Source organism: Ostrinia nubilalis, chromosome Z, assembly GCF_963855985.1.
Source record: "Ostrinia nubilalis chromosome Z, ilOstNubi1.1, whole genome shotgun sequence".
Lineage (NCBI taxonomy): Eukaryota > Metazoa > Arthropoda > Insecta > Lepidoptera > Crambidae > Ostrinia > Ostrinia nubilalis.
The window spans coordinates 21,932,814-21,958,751 of record NC_087119.1 but is presented as its reverse complement, the minus strand read 5'-3'; the positions used below and the strand labels follow the sequence as shown (position 1 = coordinate 21,958,751).

General features: G+C 36.5%; 1 protein-coding gene across 7 annotated transcripts in view; it reads right to left on the bottom strand.

The window, feature by feature from the left end:
* LOC135086554 (protein phosphatase 1 regulatory subunit 12B-like) overlaps positions 1-25,938 on the bottom strand; it is a 97,694-nt gene that overhangs the window by 56,842 nt on the left and 14,914 nt on the right. For all 7 annotated transcript variants that reach the window (XM_063981297.1, XM_063981296.1, XM_063981300.1 and 4 more), the window contains exon 2: positions 2,967-3,097. In XM_063981297.1, coding sequence (XP_063837367.1) covers positions 2,967-3,097 — 131 coding nt within the window. The remainder of the gene's footprint in view (positions 1-2,966; positions 3,098-25,938) is intronic.

Here is a 25,938-nt window from a genome sequence, read left to right as displayed (position 1 = left end):
TTACAAATTACGAATCTTGTGTACATTATAATCATAATCTTATGCATCATCAATGTATTATTATTATCTCTGATAGATTTTTTTTAACATACAACCTGACACTGACTTGCAATCAATGTAAGAAAATTTGAATTTCGCAGTTCCACATTTTTGGGAAGGATCAAATTTGCCTATGAAATTAATCCCATTAAAACACAATTATTATGATAAATTATTTTATTTCCATAGTATGCGTAATAAATAACTAAAAAGTCCTAAAATTATTATTAAATTCCCATATTTCGGGTAATTTTCCCACGTAAATAACTGAGAACACTGGTCTTTGACGTATTATTTTTTCGAGTGAATGACGTTTGATTTCAAATAATTTCAATATTTTAATGTCGGGAAATAAGTGATTGGATTGTTATTTTGCCTGTGAAATGTGATTCCTTAATTTTTGTTTGTTCGAACAGAACGGTTTTTACACAATTTCATCACACAAGACATGTCGTATTCATGTTGTTTTTTCGCTGCTTAAATGTGTCAACTGTGTGAAGTTTGCACTCGAAGTGGTGTATCAGGGTGTGAATGTGTGCGTGCCGGCCTGTACGTACAGGCAAGCTGGTGTATCCTAATGTCACAGTATTTTGTTGTTGAGAATCCGTCCGACTTTTTTTATAGGTCCATGATACTCATATAAAATACATTCGTCACTTCACATTATAGTCTTTTTCACCTAAGATGATCCGTATGACACTTCAAGGTTATCCATATTACGCATACTACATACGCAGAATATTCTTGAAAAAATATTTGTATTTTATTAGCAATATAATAAAAAAAATTAACTACTTGTCTTGAAATATTATAGTAAAATCTAAGTCTATTGATAATATTTTAATTAAATACGATGTAAAAATATTTTTTATTTAATGTACGCAATGTGTGAAACGGAATAGATTTAGTGCTGGGGTATTTGTTGTATAACAAAATCGATTATTTCCGCGGTTCATTAATCGATTGCAGTGAATACTTAGTTATTAAAAACATCACAAAAATCAACTATATTTTTGATTGTTGACTTTAATAAACGCATTGAAAATAAATTAATAGTTTTTAATTTCAAGAAATAGAACCAGTACTTTTTAGGAATCGTTTTTTTTGAACATGAAGTCTATGGAATTTGAATATTATCAATAAAAAAATGTTACAATAATATTTGTAATTAAAAAAAACATGTTTTTTGTTAAATAACACCTATACAAAATATTTCTCTAAAAGTAGGTTTTACTAACTCTTAGAAAAAAATCGATAGATAAATCGCTATGGTTTAGTTATGTGACATCTCTATAACTTTCAAACTCGAAACGTCATACGAATCATCTTACGTGAAAAAGACTATAGTCGATATTATGTTCAAATTATCTAAAGAGCGCATGCGAAATGATTTCAAAACGGAGAGATTTATGTGTGACATAGGCTGATTTGCACCAGCTAACTTTGACCGTAACCACGGCCGTAACTATGACGTTATCCGGTGTTTTTTGTATGGAGTTTGATCTGTCAAAATCCATACAAAACATTTGACGTTTGTTAAATTAAAGTAAGATGGTGCAACCCAGTCTTAGTGTCACTAAGGTTTCTAAATCAAGCCAGTAGGTACTTTTTATGTGGTTTCATCTAAAGATTTCAATCATTTACTTGTAAAGCCTGATCCGAGTCCGAATCCGAATTTGGGTCAAGCATTAAATAGCTTTATCAAAGATCGAAGCAAAACAGTCCGACAAAATCACCACAACTCAGTTAAATCCATTTACTCGTATATACGTGATCGCGGTTGTAAAGTCCACAATATATCAAAGGGACGGATTCGCGTGTAAAAGCTAACTTAGTATGACAGGAACTCCCTGCGGCTTCTGGGTCAGACTGACTCAGAGCGTGTTTACAATAATACTGACTGTCACGCTTATGTGGGACATATCGTGTAATATTACTCATAATGTAATAGGAAATAATCGTACAAATTACATACATCGAAGAATCAGTACTTGTATAACGTCATTGATGAAACACAAGCAGTAAACAACGCTTATTTTTTCATCCAAATAATCCACATAACGAAAATTAAATGATATGAACGTACGTGTTGTTTACGTTATTAAATGAGAAGAGCATCAATGAATAGTCTTGACTCTTATGAAGTAACTGAATATGGGCATGAATAACTAAACATAATAATGCAATAGTCAATGAACTCATACTATCGGTTACAAAACTGATATCATGTCTTATATCGAGAAAACAGTGAGTTATACAAAACTGTGCGTTCGCGTTTTTCCGCTTAGCATAAGTGCGAGTGAATGAGGGGTGAAAAGCTGGCAAAATTCACGAGAACAATACATATAGGAAATTTGATGAGACCTCATACAAACATCATACAAAAACAGCTGATTTACAAAAAAAAAACAATGCATTATTTACCACTGTCCTTTATACTTCATTGTTCAACGGACTTTATTTCTTTAAGTTATTGATTTATTTGTTATTATTATGTTCCTGTTTTTTCGATAACCAAATAAAATATCTCAATTCTATAATAACAATTTTTATTTCATTTATTAACCACGGCACAGTCCCCGCCTATTCGTTTGCGCTTGGTTGCGTGATGCTCATATGTTTTTTGATTAAGTCTCAGTTGCATCACCTTTACTTTAACCTTAAATATAACTTTAATTGGTGTTTTTGTATGGAATTTTACAGACTTGGAGTGTTATAGTTAAAGTATGATAGTGCAACCCAAGGTTATAGTCCACGCACAGACCACAGAATTTTTTATCGGCCGATAGTTTACTCGGTTTCTAATTTATAAATACTGCTGACTCTGGTGACTTAAGTCGGGGTTGTTACCCGACTAAAGTGTCGGCCGATAAAAGTCTGTGGTCTGCAGGAACAGAAGTCTTCAATATTAATCAAAGCTTGCTCACCTCGCTATGCTAAGGAAGCCGCAAGACGCTGTGGCATGCAGAGGAGTCCAGCCCTCGTTGTCGCCGCGGTTCACGTCGGCCCCGTGGGTCACCAGGAACTCCACCATGTCCAGGTTGTCGTCGATGCATGCCTGGAAACCACACGTCCTAAGGTTGAGGGCATGGCAATGTTCATACAAGATACAACATGGAGTCAAAAGAAATGGACACTTGTAACCAAATCATTCAGAGATAAGTATTTCTTTCTTTTCTATTTTTTGTGATGGCAGTTTTACAGGACATTACGATATATCCATAAAGACTTATCATTTTAGAGAATAGAAGAAAGTTATCGAGATTATAAAATATACTCCTACCAATGATATGAGGATTGATTATACTAAAAACATACTTCATATCATGCAAAAATTAACTTATTAGCGACACAAACTAACATGGGGAATATGGGGATGTGAAGTATTAGATGCTGGTGACTAATATTGACACAGTAGCGATGAAAGTGAATCACTGTGACAACTGACAAGTATTGTAAAATAATATATTTGTTATTAAAATGCATGATTCTCACATGACCTTACTACAAACAATAACGACACAGACTAGTAGGTACAAACAAACATTAACTGCAACTACTTGACTAACTTCTAAGGAAGCAAATGTATTGCACAGCTTAAATTTTAGTAAGTTTGCTTCTAGAGTCTTTTGCTAAGTTTTTTATAATCAAGATTTTCGAAATTTAAAATTACAGTTTTATAGAAACAAATGTTCAAAGTACCTATCTTGTGAAATTTTTATAATGTACAACCAGCGCATTTCAAAGTCAATTGATAAGCTTTTCTCAGAAAAAACACCATTTTAACTAACGGACCGAAAACAAAGCATGTTTTCTGATCACGGTGATCATCGTGCGTAACTCATATTAATTAGTAAACATAATTACACCGTACACAACTCTTTGTCTGTTTATGTTACGCTTCTTTTTACAGAAAATAATTTGAATATTATATGATTTTCAAAATTTTAAGCTAAATTACAACATTGGCAAATAAATGGCATCTATATCAATGCAACACGCGACAGAAATGAGAATTACATAGCTACTGAGTTTGTTTCAAACACATTCATTGAAAGTAAACATTCGCAATGCAGAGTGAAATATTTTTTGCATCAGCATTATGAAGTTTTCACGTCGAAGCTCGCGGCGCTGTAGGAAATGCAATTTGAAAAGGGTTTAAAAAATTCGCACCCAGATGAACAGTTGCATGGATCATTTGCAAGGAAAATGGAAAATACAAATCGCAGTAGCAGCATTGAAGGTTTAATGAGGCACGGAGTCATTATTCATTTCTCCTAGAAGCTAGGTTTGCGAAATTGCGACCCGAGAGGTTTTACGCAACAATGTATTTAATCGACAGCGAAACTATCTCTGAATTCGAACAATCGAATCGTAGCATTAATCTTCAAGCTTGTGTTGTCATAAAAATAATGCGACAATAACTTTTTAATATCTCGATTAAAGAAATGGGCCTCGAACCCAATTCAAGTTATTTTAGGAAGGCAACTGTCGTCTGCCGTTCATAGGCGTCAATCACACTTGACGATGTCGCGACGGATTAGATTGAATTAAACGAAACACATTCAGTTAATTATGTATATTTATTTAAAGCTAAGATATACGCCAGCAGTTTTATGTTTCCAAAGAGTGTTACATTAACTGCGGGACCTTTTTTACGGAAGAGAATCCTTATTTCTGTTTCTTACATTTTTCAAATGACAGCAATACTAGGTAGTCATTTTACGAGTATTATAGGGCTTTGCAAATAACAGGTTTTCAATTAAAGTTATTACTAAACATGACTTAATAATGTACGCACAGCATATTTCCAATAAGGACTTTGGGCTGGATCTAACGGAAACTAGTAATAAATTCTATTTTATTGAAGAACCAATTACAAATGTTATTTTATTTTACTTTACGAATGTATTGGTTCGGAGATTAATTATAAAAAAGATCAGTGTACTCGACACTCGGATTTTTTCTATTGCAGGGCACTGGCCTCGCCTTAGATAGATCACCTGTATTTGCCAAATATCAGCTCGAAGCCGGGGCGTTCATTGACGGCAATGAAGATTGATACAAATACATCAAGATTTTGGAATCGGACCAAATATCTATTTCCAATATACTATTACTTGCTACACACAAATATTCCTTCTGAATGCAAACAAAATTGAAAACACAAACCACTTCGCATAAAATTAATCGCTAAGCATCTGAGTTATGTACTTATTTGTGCATAAAATAAATGTTAAGCCAGACCTTAATCAGGATTTATTAGACTCTTAATTAAATTATGTAGAATGGTTAGTTAGGTACTTGTTGTTATTCATTAAAGAACCTAAATCGCTTGATTAAGGCTATTTCACATAGATTAGACATATCGTAATGGCCTGACCTCTCCTGTGACAAGATTTACAAGCCTTCTGCTTCCAAATAAGCTACATATAAAGACATTTTCGGAGATGGATTATCAATTAATACTAATTAATAGCTAACACATGAAGTAAATGTATTATTGATAAGTCCATCAATAAACGTCAGATCAAGGAACGATTATTGCGGTTGGCACGAAAAACAGATGACATTACTTATATCGAATTAATTAAATAGGTATGTTGCGTGCAGAATTAAGTCAGCTTAAAAAAGGATCAGTTAGTTCATCGTCATCATTAGATAGCTTTCTCTTCATAAGACTTGTTCCTTTACGATACAGTTATAATTAAACGAAATATTATCACTGTAACACATAAGTCTTCAACTTGCAACTGTTAACGTTTTAGCGAAAACTGTAATTCTGGATAAATGGTAGTAACGGTCCGATGCAGCTACTTGCTTTTTGAAATTGTTTTTATAGTTAACTTATTAGTTCAGACGATTGTGTCTATCACCTGAGTTAATGATCTTTATGTCTGAGGAGATAAGGATCAAATGGTTCGGCCGAAGCCCGTATCTAAGTGCATTGTGCAACAGTTCGGAACACACGCGATGGGCGCAGATGATGCAACTTGTCCTTGAATTGAAAGTCGGTACAGGCACAGAATAATAATAAGTACTACGTACAGAAGTTTTACTTCGCGAAGGTATTTAAAAAAATGTATGCTCAATGTCATTAACAATATGGTGTAATTTAGCTTGTCTCAAGAGTCAAGCAAGTTTGTCAGAAGTTTTGTTGACAAACGTCAGTGATCGGTACTGCGCCGAAGCTATAGGGCTGACTTCGGTAAAATGATGTGACGTGAGGTGCCAATCTGCAGAAAATGGCGGAGGAAATACATGATTTAGCATGAATTATCATGAATAATATTAACTACTTATTTACCTCTCAGTGTCTTGAGGCAACTTAAAAAAGTACATTCTGTGTTTTTATTATTATTTAGGCAGTTAAATACTGCACAGTATTTAGTACACCATTTTCTTTATTTTTTTCCATCATACACAAGAATACGCGTGCGTGAGTCAATGTTCGCTCGTATGTGAGGCCTTGTCGAATAGTACTCTTGTAGGGGGCAATCGTGCGTGTTTTGTTTTCGATGTAAACTCGCGGAGATGAACAGGCCCTTCAAGAGTAGTTGACGTACAAGTGAGATTAAAAATACTAGAGGTGGTAATTAGTAACCCATATTGTCCCTAATTCTTTGTAAAACAGCTTACTGCTGTCAAAGTAATACCACACAAATTCAATGCGGGGAAAGGATATACGAAGAATATAAACCCGGAAAAGTTACCATAGTTTCAATCTAATTAGTCTTTTTAATGAACTTGAGAGAAATGTTATTTTAGTTTCCGTGACCAGCCGAATATTTCAAGGTTCAAAAACATGGTTGGACGTATACAAGTCGATGGACAGCTTCGACGATAAATATGGAGCGGATGATCTGCCACCGATTTCTGTTCAGCATATTCCATACCATCTGCACAGTCGGATCAATATGTGAAAAATCAACTGAGTTTCTCGATTAATATGTAATATCTCAATTCTCTCAGTTCTACCGTACCTTCTTGCGTTATTCGTTCAAATCGTCCAATGTTTAGTTGACGAAAAGGACCGCCTGGACCTTGCAGAAGTAAAGATCTTCGTGTGCCTTTTAGTGGAGTGTTGATTTTTATTGAATATCTCAATTTCTGTTAGTTTTCGGATATTTTTGCGTTGCTGATATGTTCAAATCGTCCAATGTCTTTAAGAAAAGGTGAGCCCCAACCTCGCAAAAGTAAAGACCTTCGTGTGCCTTGGTGCAGTGTGCACCCGCACAGAACGCACGCAGGGTCACTGCCACGAGCGGCGGCGCGTGTCGACTGTTGCGGTAAAGGTGATATAACTGCCTTCAGGAAACTTACTTTAATGCTCATAAGCTCCTTAGGTATTATGAATGTATTATAGGATCCTAGGTGACTAACGGCCGAATACTGAAACGCCATTTAAATATTTGACGGCTTCTCAAATAGTTAAGCAGCTCCTAAACTTACATTTCGCATACTCAAAACAATATCTGAGCAGTTCTCAATTTTTAAGCACCTCTCAAATTAAGTTGCACTCAAACGCCACTTAAATGAATTTTCGCATACTGAAACGCCATTCAACGCTAAGCACTACTCAAACAACTGTCAAATCGTCTTAAGCAGCTGTTAAATTTGAGAGTGCTTGCGCGGTATCTTAAATCCTATTGTTATACCTAAAACGACCTAAATAGTGGTAAATAATATGTGTCATCGTTATCATTTCTTTCGAGCCTCGAGGAAATACCTAGATCTAATCGCAGGAACGCAATAAGGCTGAACGCTATTGAAAAATATTATTATAATGACAAGCAATTCCGAGCGAGGTTCCGCGTCTCTAAAGAAACGGTGTTGTTTCTGGATTCATAATTTGGAAGCTCTTTGAAACCCCTCACCAAATGCCATACAACCAATGGACCAAATACTTATTATAACCCTACTGTTCTACGCAACGGGAAGTTATGAACGTGTACTAGGTGATATCTTCCACATCTAACAGCCAACTGTGCATCGTATAGTGCACGAAGTAACAACCAAAATAGCTGCTATGAAATCGCTTTACATAAACATGCCTATTTCTGAGGATTAAGGGGACATCGCATAGCAGCATTTCCAAGAGTTGTTGATTTGTCAATTTGATGCTCTGTCAGTCAACGATGATAAATGTCAATGAGGATCAGTACTGTTGTAGAATATTCAATAAAACTAGTATCTACGTTAATCTTTAAGACATAAGAAAGATATATCTTTTTGAATTATCCAAATCGGACCATTACTTACGAAGATATTAAGTAATAAACATAGGCCGTTTTTGCCGCTAAAAGTCAACGTACGCAAGGCCGCGTGACGTCACTATATCCGAATCGAGCGCAGCCGGCGTACTATTGGGATGGAAAATATTTTTTTCCGGCTAAACTATCAGTTTTAGAAAAAAACTTTTAATAACATTTATTCTTCAAAATAAAGTAACCTATCGACCAGTAATTTTTAAAAATAAAAATTGTGAAAAATAAGTATTGCTATGTCCAAAAACCACATTTTCATAGGATTCGATGCAATGCGGAGACGCGGTTGGGGTGAGTGTAACTTAATGATTGTTTGTATTTATTGAACATAATAATACATAATATGATGCGAATACCCAGTTTCTGGCCGGGGGGGGGGGGGGGGGGGGAGAGGCAAGTCATACCCAGTTTCTGGCCTGGGGGGGGGGGGGTAAGCAATACCCAGCTTCCGGCCGAGGGGGAGTCATACCTAGCTTATGCTTATGGACTGGGGGAAGGGGCTAGCCTTACCCAGCTTCTGGCTTGGGGAGGGGGGGGGGGGGGTCAAGTCATACCCAGTTTCTGGCATGGGGGGGGTGTCATACCCAGCTTCTGGCCGAAGGGGAGTCATATCCAGCTTATGCTTATGGCCTGGGGGTAGGGGCAAGCCTTACCTAGCTTCTGGCCTGGGGGGAGGGGGAGGGGTCGTCATACCCAGTTTCGGGCCGGGGGGGGGGGGAGTAAATCATACCCAACTTCTGGCCGAGGGGGAAGTCATGCCCAGCTTATGACCTGGGGAGAGGAGAGGGGTGGGGTAGTCATACCCAGCTTCTAGGCTAAGATTAAATAGATTTCCAGCACGGAGCGGCTGTCCTTTCCTGCAGCAGCTGGCCCGCCCATGGGAACGGCGAATAGATAGGTAGGTGCGTAGGTTTAACTCAGAAAAACTAAATAACAGGTAGGTATTGCGTGTACATCGAAATGATTTTCATAGCAATGTCTTGTAGCCTAGGCAGAGTGTATCTGCCTCAGCTATACCTTATTGTTAGAAGTAAATAAAAATAATACTTATACATTTTTATATTTTACTTGGAAGAAGATATGACTCTAACAACACTTATGAACACTTTATTTGAATAAATCGCCAAATATACCACCGCGGAGACCCCAATCGCGTCTCTGCGTGCCATTGAATCGTATGAGCATATGGATTTTTTGAGTTATTTTTCACAATTTCTATTTTTAAAAATTACCTATCGATAGCTTACTTTATTCTGATGAATAAATGTCATTACAAGTTTTTCTCTAAAACTGATAATTTGGCTAGAAAAAAATATTTTCTATCCACGCAGTACGCCGGCAGCGTTCGGATCGGATATAATGACGTCATCGTCCCCGCGCCGGGCGGTCAGTGAACTTTTTTAGTAATTTGGCCATAACTTCGTCAATTTTTGTCGTAGAACAAAAATTTTTGCACTTTGTATTAAGGATTTCTTAGCCCTATAAATCTGCATTCACAGCTAAAAATCGAAATGATCCTCATTGTGGTTACGTTTCGGTCCACGATCGCCACATAATAGATTTCAACAATAAAAAGTATCATATTTAAAATTATTTTTTTAATTAAATAAAAATGCAAGCATTATTATTTTTATATGATAAAACGAGATTTGTATATACCTAATAGAAACTAAAAATAAACTGTTCTATGTTAAGTTGATTGAGTATATTTCCATAAAAGACAATACATAACCAAACGATGCTGCGTGTAATGGATAAAATATGTAAAGTTATCATTTGTGTAAATGAAAACATACTTTTTTTGGTAAATGTTGCCATTATGTAAACATTTGAGAGCTGCTTAGCTGATCACGGCTTCAAATCCGTTGAGTAGCGTTTGAGAATACCATTTAAAATTGAAGGATACTTAAATTTAGGAGCCCGTCAGCTGAGTGACAGATTTGAGTAGTGTTTCAGTATTCGGCCGTAAGTGATTAAAGGCAAGAGTGGCGCGACCATCATGAATAATGTCGATTGAAGAAAGAGAAGAGTGGTGGAGGTGGAGACCGTCTTGGGAATCACTGAAGGGTTTTGATTGCCCGTTACGAATGTTCGCTTATGAACCGAATTTGGATAGTGTTTATACGGCCACCCTCTTCTGCAGTCGGATGTCCATAAGAGGATAAAAAGTCGAAAAATCTAAAATTTGGAAATGACTCAAATGACAGATCAAAATATCAGACAGAGACAAATAGAAAAGGTAGATTCAGTTTCCGTGGCGAAAATCGCACTATCGTAAAACCACAAACAACATAACAGCAGTATGATTCTTGGGATATTCAAACAGAAAAGCTAGAAACTTAAAGCTATAGAATTTGTGAAACCGCTTATAATAAGATCTTGCTTTAGTAATGACGTATAATATGCCGTAGACGGTACTAAATTAATAATAAGTACTATTGGTGATGCCGTAAATATTCGATATCAAAACCAAGTATCGCATATAAATTAATGTATTCGGAGTACACGCCAAGGGAATAACTGCTTTGCATTGTAATTAGACTCGTAAATTTTAATCAACAGTTCCTACGAGGCGGAACAAGTGAAATGAACAATACGGATAGATAACGAATTAAGTACACAGTATGGTGAGACGTCAAGTGGCTTTCATGTTATTGGATAACCACTAATAAAGAGTTTGATCAGATAATTCACATATCAATGGTTTCTAGTTGTAGCAAATAATACAAACAGAAGGACCACCAACGATGAAAACTTTAATTGAAATTTATTCGAATGTATTCTTAGCACAGTCTTCGTATTAATTAAGCCTCCTAAGTAATGGGCTTCACTTTGGTTTTTGTCTTTTATGGTTTTGGATTCGATTCCCAATTCCCAATACAAATTATGAAATCACTTTTTGTAAATGGGGAATGGAAGACTTGAGTTCCTGATTGCCTTTAAAGAAAGGTGACCTTTCTTTAGACATCTTATGCCGTCACACTATGTGACGAAAGGCCGATCTAGATGGACAAAAAGGGTTAATTCAAATCTCCAATAATACTAGCAAAATCGATAGCCGACAATCTGGAGGTCACGATTCTGGTGATAATTTTGTGCAAGTACCCTCCAATAAATTAATAAATATTTTTGAAGTGTCATTACGGGTGGAATTCATGAAGAAATCATTCACTTTTCTGCATTTGGTCTGTCGCTATTTCAAAGTGTTTATAAAATTAATTGTGCTAAAGTTAATGATGGATCGTGAAGTTGATGGTAAGAACCACCATTTTTATTCATTCACATTGGAAATAACTTTACAGTTGCCGAAAACAAAGCTGTCGAATGTGATGGATATTACATTTTTAATGCGAACTTTGTGTTTGTTGGACCAGAAACTACATGTACTTTGTTGTACCATGGCTGCAACTTATACAGGGTGTCCCGTAATGTAACGTCAAGCCGGAACTGGGTGTTGAGGCAAGTTATGCTGGTTATCAGAAAAATATAAAAAAAAATCTATGTGGCATATTTTCAAAATAATGGGCATTTAAAAAAAAATCAAAAATTTCTACTCCATGTGACGGTCTTTTTACTCGTGTTGCCACAAATCTTCACTTTTTCCAAATTTTTTTTTTGTTATGTTACCCTGAATAATGCTTCTCTAAATTGTTATCAAAATTACAAAACCAGCTGCTCCAGCTTGGATGAAAAAAATACATTATTCCCAAAAAAATTTTCAAAATAAAAATTTTGTCTAGTTTAAACTGACTGTACTGAAAAAAAATTGTACTACGCGAGTGTGGCAAGTGATGTCATAATTTGGCGCATTTAGTAAGGATTCCAAAATGGTATAACACTTGGTAAATTCTTGCTGTAATTGTCGACAATTTTTGGTTTTTTGGAAATAATCCCGTTTTTAACTTTATCTACCTTGGTTAAAAATTATTATTCTAATGTGACCAAAATTCAAGTTTCTGGCTTAAATGAGGTGGAGAAGCCATTTTAAAAGGTATGAGCGGGACGGAGAGGGCCATCTTACCAAGCAGGGATGTTATGGATATCCGTAACCGAAACTATCGGATATCCGAAATAAAAAAATATCCATAACCGTAACCGAAACTGATTCAAAAGTTACGGATAGTTTCGGATAAAGGCGGAGTCTAAGGGTACAATTATTCCAAACTGCAAAACTCTATGAAATCTGCAGTATACACGCCGCAGCAGCAATGCCGCGCTGCCGATTTCATAGTGTTTTGCAGTTTGCGGTCTGCGGCCCGTCTTGGAATTGTACCTTAAATCTTAATATTTGTTACCAACTTGTCTGGCATTCCCTGGCACCATCTAATATGCCAGCCTGTTTTACCTTTATCATACATAGGTGTCGTCTTAGTTGGTACATAAAGTAGATAAGTGGGTCACGCACGCAGCATCTTGCTATTTGAATTATACCTACATTTTTGAAATTCTAATAATTCCGTAACCGAAATTATCCGAAACTTTCGGATAATCTGAAATGATTTCATATCCGTGACCGTAACCGAAACCGGTATAATATTATTCTAATATCCGTAACCGTGTCCATAACCGAAACTTCATATCCTTATTATCCCTGTTACCAAGTACAAGTGCAGGCAGAGCAGGTAGTAACGGCGCGCACGCACGGGTGACTTTTGTCACAGTATGTCAACTACTAATTACTGTCATGGTGACAAAAGTTTCTGTGTTGAATTTTGGGCACATTAGAATAATAATTTTTAACCAAGGTAGATAAAGTTAAAAACGGGATTATTTCCAAAAAACCAAAAATTGTCGACAATTACAGCAAGAATTTACCAAGTGTTATACCATTTTGGAATCCTTACTAAATGCGCCAAATTATGACGTCACATGCCACACTTGCGTAGTACTTTTTTTTTTCAGTACAGTCAGTTTAAACTAGACAAAATTTTTATTTTGAATTTTTTTTTGGGAATAATGTATTTTTTTTATCCAAGCTGGAGCAGCTGGTTTTGTAATTTTGATAACAATTTAGAGAAGCATTATTCAGGGTTACATAACAAAAAAAAAATTTGGAAAAAGTGAAGATTTGTGGCAACACGAGTAAAAAGACCGTCACCTGGAGTAGAAATTTTTGATTTTTTTTAAATGCCCATTATTTTGAAAATATGCCACATAGATTTTTTTTTATATTTTTCTGATAACCAGCATAACTTGCCTCAACACCCAGTTCCGGCTTGACGTTACATTACGGGACACCCTGTATATGTTGTAGTCTCATTCATATTGTATTGCTCAAAGTAAATTAGAAAGTGCGGACTGGTGCGGAACCTTGTCAATTTTTTTTGTAAAGCTGATGCCAAAATTTTTTTTTCGTTCTTTTTTTTTTCAGAATACGTAATATTTATATCCCGAAGGGAGTTCTACGAACAATGGATAAAATATCCCAAAAATGAAAAAAATAAGCGGAATGAATATTTCGATAAAATACGAAACTTACGAGGTAACGGAGGAGTTATGAAATATTGAAATGAACATTTCCCGAATTTGTTGTAACAATTGGCTGGAAAGTGGCTGGCATGGCATTCTATATTTTTATTCACTCATCCTTTTTATTTATTTTCAATTGCCATAAAGAATTCAGCTTTGTTTTTCTTCTTAGAAACATGTCCATTTTAAGCTGACCTCCTATCAGGTAGTAATTCTTTATAACCGTGTATCAACGTATACTGGTTTATGTATTATAGCGTTAAATGTACCAAAACTAAATGCAATTATGACTGTTTTTGCTATATATAGTCAAATCATCAATAGATACCGCCTTTAAAGCTAATTAATATTGTCAAATAATATTGTCCATCTAGATCGGCCTTTCGTCACATAGTGCGTCAGTTCGAAATACGCCTCAGTTCGTTTTAATTTTCTCCACGGTATCCTTGCTAATCCGTTTCTTCAGGACAAATGTACCCATGGATCGATTGTATGTAATACACAGCTATTGGTTCTGCATGACAAGTCGTCGTCTGCTTACAGTAGCCATGTAGCTATTAGCATTGTTGTCAGACTACTGAATGCTTTAAATATTGGTTTTTATCTCGAGTACTTGACTGACTGGCGTGAACGGGCAACGCCAAGTGCATGTCAATTTGATAGCTCCATTGTTGAGGGCGGTCGGCACAGATCTCAACGTATTATCGGACGCCGGATGCGCACGTCGTTAACTGCGCGGGCGCACAGTTCACACGATTATGCACTTCTATTATTATGTAATTTGACGGCCATTGTAGTAGCATTTTAGCGAAGTTAGGGTAGTTTAGCGGTCGCACGTGTCTACGCGCGTGGGACATAGCGGGACACGAGCTAGTGGTGTCTTGCACTAGGCTGTTAATTCAAATTGTATTGGGTCTATCTATGACAAGGTTGTATCCTCGTATTTCCTAAAGTCATCACAGTCTAAATGCAGCATATTTTGTGGTACTTTTATCGTCCATTAAATCATCATTTTAATAAGTTTAATTCCGTCTTAATCATTTTGAGACAGCACGGTTGCTCTGCATAATATTTACTATCGGATTACGCCATATTAAGGTTGCGGTTATAGACACGCGGAGCGTTGCGCTGAAGCGTTAATACAAAATATTTTCATTAATGATTTCTAACTGGCTTCTAACAGTGTACCTACTAATTCTTTTTTGCGAAACGAGGACAGTTGACTTATAAATACTTTGACGTACTTATACTTGGCTGCGGAATTCAGTTTTCACTCTATTGCGCTTAGAGTAAACAAACAAAGCGTATGGAATACAGCATTACCATGAATGCCCTGAAACTGTCAAACGTTTGATCCGTCCGCCTTCCCCACTCTCGCCACTATCTACGCTGCCCAAGACAACCGAACACCGGTGCTCGCTCGACGTGACCTCGAAAAGACTCACCCAATTCGAAAATAACACGCAGTCCTGTCTTTCACTGATGCATCATTTCCCCAAAAAATATCTGGGTCGGTCAATGGCAGCGCTGATATTACGATCTAGACTAATTCCCAGAGTTAGCACAATAATTGGAGAGCACATTTTCAACCCAATGAAGTTTTTGGGTCAACTTAACGAGCGCAATGACGAAAACGTGTCATTCCGTGTCTGCCACAGCAGTCATCATATCAAACAAAACTAATACGTCATCAGAATTGTCACATCCGAAGTGTACGATAGCAATCATTTTCGTCACAAATTAAATAAGCAGAATAGATACAAGCTGATAAACGAAGGTAAGAGAGTCATCGTCCCAATTTTCCGGGCAATGTAATGACAAGCAATACAACTGTAAATACTATAAATACTGCTAAACAACGCGAGACAAAACGCATCCGCGGTCTGCCGCTGCCAAAATAATAACTCAGTCCGGAATGATCTTTAAAACATGTGTGTTTACAATATAATAGACGGGCGACACGCCTTTATTGCGCTCGAATGTTGTCATACCTGTCTCAGGTAGTTTAGAGACTTATTAGATGCCATAAGGTAATATACATGGCTTCTTTATGGTACTTAATGCCCGACCGAAAATTATTTGTCCAAAAATTTCGACCACCGTTATCTACATTTCGCGAGCCAGGATTCGCATATTCTAATAGTCATAGGTTAGTTTTTAAGAAAGTGCATTCCCCCTTCATTACATAAAGAAAAATCACGACATATTCCAAATTTCACAAACTCGAGACAATTAAAAAATATTACATTATTATTTTACTTCAATAAGTTGGGAAATGCCCAAGCTGAGTCAGTTTTGTTCACAACACTTGGACAATAAATGAGCTAATTGATGAATAATATCAATTTAATTTATGCTGCGCTTCGTAATGAAGCGACAATTATCTTGTTAGTAAATAAGACGCCGCTGTCGTAAACAATTGATGAGATGCGCCGATTTATATTGAACGATTGAACGAGAGTTTTAGTTCAACTGCCCATTTAACTTGAGACAATAACACTAAATTAACTAAGAAACGATAGAACTCTCCAGGCCTAAATCCTCAAGTCAAAATATGTTAAATAGGGAAGCATGACGTAAAGTAATTATAACTTTGTTTCAATCGATTTGTGGTTGGTTTCTGCTTGTGCACGGTGAGTTTCACGGGTGTGACTTGTTTTACTTAGAGCTTAGCCCACCCAGAGCGCACGAGGTACGACTAAAGCATACAAACACATCACGTTCAAATGTTCTTAGATCTACACTAATATTATAAAGAGGAAAACTTTATTTGTTTGTTTGGTTGTAATGAATAGGCTCAAAGACTACTGGACCGTTTTTAAAAATTCTTTCACCATTCGAAAGGTACATTATCTACGAGTAACATAGGGGTCATTCCATGACAAATGTTGAAAAACTAAATATGTTCTTTTCGCATTAAATCTAATGAATTTTGAAAGCAAACATTCCAAATTATAATATGCAACAAAAAAAATCTGAAAGAAACAAGTTATTTTTAAGTTATTAGTCTTCAAAGTCTATACTTAAGTCAACTGTCTGAATGATCATTTTCTCTCTAATTATTGGTAATACGATTTAAAAAAAACTATCAATCTGTGAAACGTTTTGCCACTATATGATTCGAGGGTATTTATCATAGTATTGGTAGATAGCGTCATAGTCCCAAAAAAATGGATAATCATCAAGTTTTAAGTGTGTTTTCTTGTTACTTCGGCGATGTAACACCCGAAACAGAAAAACAGGTATTTGTTTTATTATTGTACCTTACACATGGATTAGGGTAACAATATTTGGTAAAAGTAAGGACATGGTAGTAATGATTTCAAATACTAACTAATATCTGAGCATGATACTAATTTAGTATGTTTCTTTCTTGATTAAAAACTGTAACACCCGAAACGTTTCGGGTATTACATTTTTATTTATATGTCGATAATGTGTGTATATTGCTTGGAGAAGTGAAAAAGTATTACTGTGAGGGTCCTTTGACCTCCCACTAGCGCTGGCATCGGAAAAGGAGTCATATTTCTCAATTTAAGACTTTTTTGAAATGTCGACTTAACACTAAAATTAAGGTATTGCTAAAAAGTGTTGATTTTTGACATTTCCAATAAATATCGTAATTAGAAATTAAAGTAATGCGATTTCAAGCCAAAAACAATAGAAAAAGCTATATTCTGAAGAAAAATTAAACTTGAACTTTGTATATTTTTTAAAAAAAGCTGCTTCGTAATTTCAAACCAGAATTCTCTCTATTTGTGTTTATTTGTTGTACTCCTTATTTTGTAGTACCTAGAGACTAATAAAACACCTATTTTATCGATAAAACGCGTTGAATTTTCGTACTCGTAACACCCGAAACAGAACCATTGTAACACCCGAAACAAAGAAAAAAATTATAAAAAAATAGTAAAACGTTTTATTTAACAGTGATTGTATGTTACATGGTTTGTAAATGTCATACTTTAGAAGTCCTGTAAGTTTTAGGTATGATTCCTTAAGAAAATTCGCTAAATTTCGAGTAAATGCAGCAACAGTCAGAACATAGAGGCAAAATCTCGTAACGCCCGAAACGCACACTTTTCGATTCATATTTTCGTTATCCTACATTCTAAGCTGTACAAACTTTATTATTTAGATAAAACAACTAAAAACGGACAGATTAAGGCACTAACATTATTAAAATACTATTTCAAAATACATGAAATTGTTGAATATGTGTGTACGAACGTAACACCCGAAACGATGGAATGACCCATAGGCTAAATTTTATTTTGGAAAAAAATAGGGTTCCGTAAAATATGTAGATAATGTAGTCCAAGCGCGCGAAGCCGCGGGCGGAAAGCTAGTAGTAAATATATGTGCCAGATTTGATGGCTACGATTTCTACTACAAAATAATGCTAAGATCAAGTTCAAATTATGAGCGAAGGAAACTATTTGCTTCTAGAATGAAGAATGTTCACTAATTTTGTTTTTTAGCTTTCTGTATTCTCTGTTAAAAATAAAAAATACACGTGAAAGAATTATTTCGATACGTCAATTAGTTTCCAAGATATTGAATTCTAAAAGTGCGGGCGGCGGCCGGCCCGCCATTTTATGCGCGTGACGTCATATTACAACGACTGGCTCATATTTGTATGGGTGGAATCTTGCAAACTGAATTAAGACCCACTTCCAGGCAACCGATTAAGCTGAAATTTCGCAAACACATGTGATTTGGATGACCATGCAATATTATGATGACATGGAGCTGATCTGATGATGGAGCTGGAAGGTGGCCATAGGAACTCTATAATAAAATGACTTAAATGCATCGAGTTTGGGCTCGTTCGTTTTGTATTGATGAGTATTTTAATTCTATATAGTAATCGGGGTCTAATGATGGAGCTGGAAGGTAATTCGCAATAAAACGACACAATCGCATCAAGTTTGGGTTTGGTTCAATTTTAATTTCTGTGATGGGTCTGGGTGTTAATATGTATAATAAGTTTGTATTTACAAAAAAAAAATATTTAAGTATGTTTATATCCATTTTCTAGTGAGCGGACGCTGTGAATGTACGTCACGCGGGGTCACGTGACCGTCGGCGGGACTCAATATTTAAGCGAACTTTGAATGCCTATAAAATCATAACTACTGGGTATTTTTGAATGAAATAAAAACTAATGTATTTGTAAATGTAAAAGCTTAACTGTAACATAGGTTTCAAGTGATTTTGCATACCTAGTAACATTCTCAATTGTGCCAAAGCGCACCTCAGATCAGACTAGTAGACGTCAGTATTGCTATAGTCGTTCTAATAACATTGCTGTATTATTCATAATAATATTGTGCTGTTGGACGGACTATTGCGCTTGCAGCCGAGGCAATGAAATGTAAGCGGACAACTGGCAAATGAAATAGCCGACGATTGAAACTATCGAGTTGGAAGTTTGAACCGACTAACCTTTGCCTGTAGCTTTGTTTTTTATGCAGGTATTTTTGTATTTGTTTGTGTGTTATGTGAATGTAGCAGAAAATAGAAAAAAAAAACTTCTCTCGGGAACTACGTGTCGAGTAAAAAAGAGGGTTCTGATTTCTGACGTTCTGGAGTAATCAATGTTAAACTTAGTAGCTAAATGATTACAATCACTATGTAGGTACCTCATTATGAATCTAAGTAGGTACCTACATAGATATACGCTCATACCCATGCCATACATAGAAATACGCTTTTGAAGGACAAGGGGGAAACGTTATTTGAAATGTAGTTCATTGAAAATGTACATCAAATACCTCCTTTATCTACTAACGCACGAGGAAAAAGGGCTATTATGCCGAATTGGGTTAGTCCATAGAATCGAGTGGCTCACAATCTGTTAATGATCGTCATTCATTAGCAAACATTCGGTGACATCACGAACCGAACAGAATAACTTGCACACATCTGCGACCTTTGTTCTTTGTTGTCGTGTCCTAAACAATCCAGGTAAATATGTAATAAGCTAATCCCAACTAATATTATAAATGCGAAAGTAACTCTGTCTGTCTGTCTGTCTGTCTGTCTGTTACGCTTTCCCGCTTAAACCTCGCAACCGATTTTGATGAAATTTGGCATAGAGATAGTTTGAGTCCCGGGAAAGAACATAGGATAGTTTTTATCCCGGTTTTTGAAACAGGGACGCGCGCGATAAAGTTTTTCTGTGACAGACAAAATTCCACGCGGGCGAAGCCGCGGGCGGAAAGCTAGTGGATAATAAAGCTACTGGACTTGTAGACAATGAGACAATGACAAAGAATAAACGCTTAAGGATTTGTCACACTCGAGGCGTTCTGCGGGAAACTTTGTCGGTCTCTATACAATTCGTATATAATGTATACGATCAGACTGTTCGGGCTAGGGTTTGTACCCGGGTAATCCCGGAACCGAAAGAACCGGGAAAACCCGGGTTTTTTCGACAGCTTAAGAACCGGTTTTTAAAAATTCAAAACCCGGTTTTTTCGGTACTTTCGGGTTTTGCATATTTATCTAAAAATCTGTTATAGGTATTAGGCATGAGTAGTAACAAGAACATTGCGAACGTATAGAGAACCTAAAGATATCAGATTAGCTACTAATAAAGATTACCTACTTATTGGTTTTGTATTTTGTTTTTTTTTATGAGATATGTAAATATTTTAAGCATTTTTCTTACATTTTTTTTTTAAATCACTGGCATATTTTTGTTTGCGCTTACGCTGCGACAGGTTATACAGAAGATTGACGAGTATAACTTGCCACTATGCTTGGCGTTCGTAGACTATGAGAAGGTCTTCGATTCGTTCGGGTCTTGGGCAGTGCTTACAGTCTCTTCAGCGGTGCCGTATTGACTATCGGTATATCGAGGTGCTGAAGTGCTTGTACAAAAACGCCACCATGTCGGTCCGAGTACAGGAGCAGAGCACGAGGACGATTCCTCTGCAGTGAGGCGTTAGGCAGGGAGATGTTATATCTCCTAAACTGTTCACCACTGCATTGGAAGACGCTTTCAAACTCCTTGAATGGAAAGGATTCGGCATAAACATTAATGGCGAGTATATCACTCATCTTCGGTTTGCCCACGATACTGATTGTGGTCATGGCAGAATCGTTGTAAGATCTTGGCACAATGCTCAAAGACCTTAATCGAGTTTCCTAACAGGTAGGCCTGAGGATGAATATAGACAAAACAAAGCTTATGTCCAATGTCCATGTTGCGCCCTACCCAGTTTCGGTTGGGAGCTCAATCCTCGAGATTGTTGACGATCCAGCTAGGTAGGTCCAATTTCGAAAAGGGAGTCAATCGTCGAATCCAACTCGGCTAGGCAGCGTTCGGGAAACTACGCAACATCTTTTCATCCAAAATACCTCAGTGCCTGAGGTCGAAAGTCTACAACCAATGTGTGTTACCAGTGATGACTTATGGCTCGGAAACGTGGCCTCTCACTATAGGCCTTATACAGAAGCTCAAAGTTGCACAGCGTGCTCTGGAGAGGGCTATGCTCGGTGTTTCTTTATGAGATCGAATCAGAAATGAGGAGATCCGTAAATGAACTAAAGTAGCGACTTTAGTTCATTTACGGATCTCCTCATTTCTATGTCAGCGGATTCAGCGGACATAGCCCGACGCGGACGCAAAACTGACGGCCGATGGGGCAGGAAGGTCCTGGAATGGAGGCCGCGTACCGGAAAACGCAGCGTGGAACGTCCACCCACAAGGTGGACCGACGACATCATAAAGGTAGCAGGGAAGCGCTGGACGCAGGCCGCTACCAATCGATCAACATGGAAAGCATTGGGGGAGGTTTATGTTCAGCAGTGGACGTCCTATCCTATGGTTTAAAATTAAATGATGATGATGATGATATTTTTGTGTGAGAGTTGGCAACACTCCTTCTCCTTTATTTGCTTTGCATCTGACAGTCAATATACAGGGTGTTAGGTAAATGGGTATATGAGCCGACACTAGCCCATGTTAACATGGGCATATAAATGGTATGGTGAAGTCAGAAATTTGATATCGTGATTTTAATTTTTTTAATTTTCATACAAAATAAATTTTACAAATCCGATTTGTATGAAAATTAAAATAGTTAAAATGAAGATATCAATTTTCTGACTTCACCATACCATTTATATGACCATGTTAACATGGGCTAGTGTCGGCTCATATACCCATTTACCTAACACCCTGTATAAATAGTCAAATATATCGATAAGTTGGATGAAAAAGACTGATTGTGGTACTTCAATTGAAAACTAATTATTTTACTTTTTTTCTATTTTTGGGAGTAGAATTTAGTAAAAATAGAAAAATATTGTAAATCATGTTTGTTGATTATTCCTAGTCTATTCAAAGAAGTGTTATTTCAATAAAAAAAACATAATCAAAATATTGTTTTTTTGGAACCGAAAGAACCGAAAAAACCGGGGCTCCCGGTTCTTATGACCACCAGACCCGAAAAACCCGGTTCCTCAAACCAGAACCGATTCTGCATTCCCTAGTTCGGGCCTGAGCAAAGAACTTTTGCCGCACCGCTGATAGATTTCCTTGTCACGACCGCTGATAGATTGTTTTGATTGCCCTGACAGACAATGCTGTCCATGTCCACGATGCGGGCTGCGTTCACTTTGACCTAATCGCAGACCGCATGCAGTGTGGCAAATCCTTTCAACATAAGTTGGCATCGTTATAATTTGCTCCTCGCAGACTACAAACTTTTAGTCGGCCGATACCAATGTGCGCACTTTCATACATGTCCATACTGATTTACAGCCCGACCCAACTAACGGCCAACTAAAAGTCGGTGGTCTGCGCCTAGGCTTAATGTAATTAGATTTTGGTCGTACTCGTAAATTATTAAATACGGCGCTTCATACTTCAACTTGGCGCAAGAAGCTTGGTTTATTTGATAAATAAAGTAAACAACAGCATTTCTTTACATGGAAAATATAGATAGAGATAAAACATACTTTGACAGACATTAAGTTGATTTGAAACGCCACGTATTTTAATCAAGTCCAGTTACATCTCACCTCTCATCGTCGCTTCTACAAACTTGTATCCCATAAATTCGCCTCTGTCGCTTAGCAACACGGTTTAAATTTGACCCAAGGTATAAATAAAAACCGCACTTTGTAAATCGGACACGCACATCCAGATGCGGCACGCATTCCGCGTAAATACATAAAAATGTATATCAATCGATAAAACGATACGAACCCGATCGATGTGTAAACACAGAGCCGCGAAGGTAAAACCGTAAGGTTGTGAAGGTCGAAGCAGAGACGGTATAATGCAAGATGGCAGCGAAAATTCGAAATGCAAAACGTTTGCTGACCAGTGACCATGAATATTTTATAAATAACCTATTACTCTACTTATATATACTAGCCCCTTTACAAAAAAAGTTACACGCACGAGGTGATGTGAACACAAGTTTTAACTGACGTTTAGTAAGGAAATGACATTTGATACTTGTTCAACGCGCGTGTAACATTTTATTAGTAAGGTAGAGAGCTATAATAGAGCAATAATTAGGGGCGTAGAGTGCATGATGCAATTAAATAGGTAAAGCCTACCTGACAACAATAATATTTTAACGATGAAAATCTAATCAAATTAGTATTTCCCGTCATTGTTTTTAATATTGCATGAGAAACCCAAATTACATGTACCTACAATAATTTTGATTTATTTCACAATCGTAGTTGATTTCACTTGGGAGAGATATCTCTCGACACGTCTGAAGTATTTAGACGTCTATGTATTTAAACTTCAAGTAATTTATGACTAATACCACTAATACTTCTATCATAAAAGTTTTATAAAAACTAAAATTTTAAGGATTTATGTTTAGTTACGTGTTATCCTCTTTACGTCAAACTGTAATGACATTCTATACGAGTAAATCCTGCTGTGTATCCTAGATTCGATATGAATTTTAATTATTTATACTAATTGGCTTTATTTAGTTACCAACAAAACTACAACGATAACTGCCACTAACACATTTTAATGACTTGTTTGAATTTACTTTGGTTTTTTAAGTAATCAAAAGGGATGTTCCCATTATATTTTTTAACTTATTCCCTGATGTTAAGATTCAAAAACAAAGAAAAATTTGAACTTACCATGCCCGTAAAAGATTTAATTAAAGTTATAGTCAATCAGTCGATAGCATAACATAAACCATACATTCATAATACTCCCATAGCAAGCCCGACATCTCCGGTTAATTATAAATTAATATGTACAAAGTAGGTCTCTGTGACATTAAGCCGGTGCCACATGATATAATTCACGCGTACCCTCTGCGTGCTTTTGGCAGACGACCGTAGCCTCTTATAATAATGTAGGGTTGTCAACGGGACTGGGATAATCACTTCCTGGTTGGCAGAAAGCAAAAGTACTTACTGAGATATTGTGTTTAAATCATTGGTTAATTAGGTAGGTTAAAACTAATAGCAAGTCATTTTTTTTAATTTAAAACTGCTAATCTGAAAGTTAAAGCCGCAAAGGGAGGATATGAGTTACATATTTTTACATACTGGTATAGATATGTATAGCTGCACTAGAACTATTTATTAGTGGAATTAGCTTATTCTCTCACGTAGGTGGATACTTCTAAAAACAATCACTTTAATTTAATGTTTAGTGAATATTTAATACTGGTCACTAGCTTCAAGTGTAGCAGTCAACCCTAACCACGGCGCTTCGGACCTACACGTTACGTACAAACGCACTAAATATAACCCACCGACGTGTGATGTTATTAGAATATTTCCGCTTTTTCACAAACCGGCAAACGTCAGCACTTTTTATAATATCGCAAGGTTGCTCGCCAAGGCCATCTGACACGGTTCAAGCATTCGACCACGATGAAAAAATGAATGTCAACTTAGCAGCCGTAATAGTTACCATTTCCCAGCTGGCAGAACAGCAGAATTTGACTCACCAATTTGCGGTGGTAGAGTTTTATAAAAGCCTCAGCAATTTAATTCTAAAATAAACCCATCGGCAATAGGAAGTTGCGTTTGCTACAGAAAATAATTTAATCCATGTCTGCGTGAGATAAAAAGTTAGGAACTTGTTAGTTTAACATCAAGAATTTCCAGTAATTTACCAAAAGCTGCAGAGATTTCTCGCACAAAAAATACTTTTCATAACAAAAAATGAAGCAGACATGGCCGACGATGTAGACGTATCTATTACATTCATAACTCACCAGTAGAACCAGGGCGGGCCGCTAGTACATCATAAATGCCTATCTAGGCAGGTTTAAGACGGCAAGTAATCCGTAGTTAAAACAAAAAAGAGATTATAGTCTTGATTTGTTGAGCTAATTAAAAAGATACAGAGTTAATTACGAAGAATGCGTCTACATTTAAAACGTAAATCGGTTGGGCTTGTTATTTCTTGGTAAGAAGTTAAGCATAAAAAGAGTGATTCCAGGATATTAGCCATATTAGCTTTATGCTCTAGTTCGAAAGAAGAAATGTTAACGACCATGATACTGGTCATGCTCGAACTGATCCGAAAAACATCGAATGTAAGTTCTCAGACTAACAATATAATGCTAGACTTTCTCATGGTAATAATAACGTTGTAAAGTTCTTATGGCAACTATCAAAAACATATTATAGCAACGCAAAATTTCTTAGGGAATTGTCAAAGTTTCAATAGAGCAACTAGCAACAAATCGACATTTTTATATTTAAAACCATCATACCCAAAGGTACTTGTAGACTTGTTAATTCAACCGCATCTACGTCAACACTGGATTAGGGCATGAATATCGGAATCTCGGAATCTCGTAATATCGGAATCTCGGACTGCCAGATCCGATATTTCAATTCCGATATTGAGCGATCCAATATCGTAATATCGGAATCAGATAAAAGTTTTAATTGAGATTTTAAACAAAGCGTTTAAACTCGCCACAACCTGCCACAAAGCCCAAAGTACATGATTGGCAAAGACCAATGATTTTCTCATGTCTCTCACCATCACTATTTATGGTTAATTTAACTTGTTCTAAATAAATTTTAGCATTTGCCATATGTACTTGGTCAACAAAGAAAGACATCTCAACTCCTTTTCAAACATTAATTTTACTGGACTATGGAGTTCTGCGTACTATGTGCCTTGCCCATTGCCACT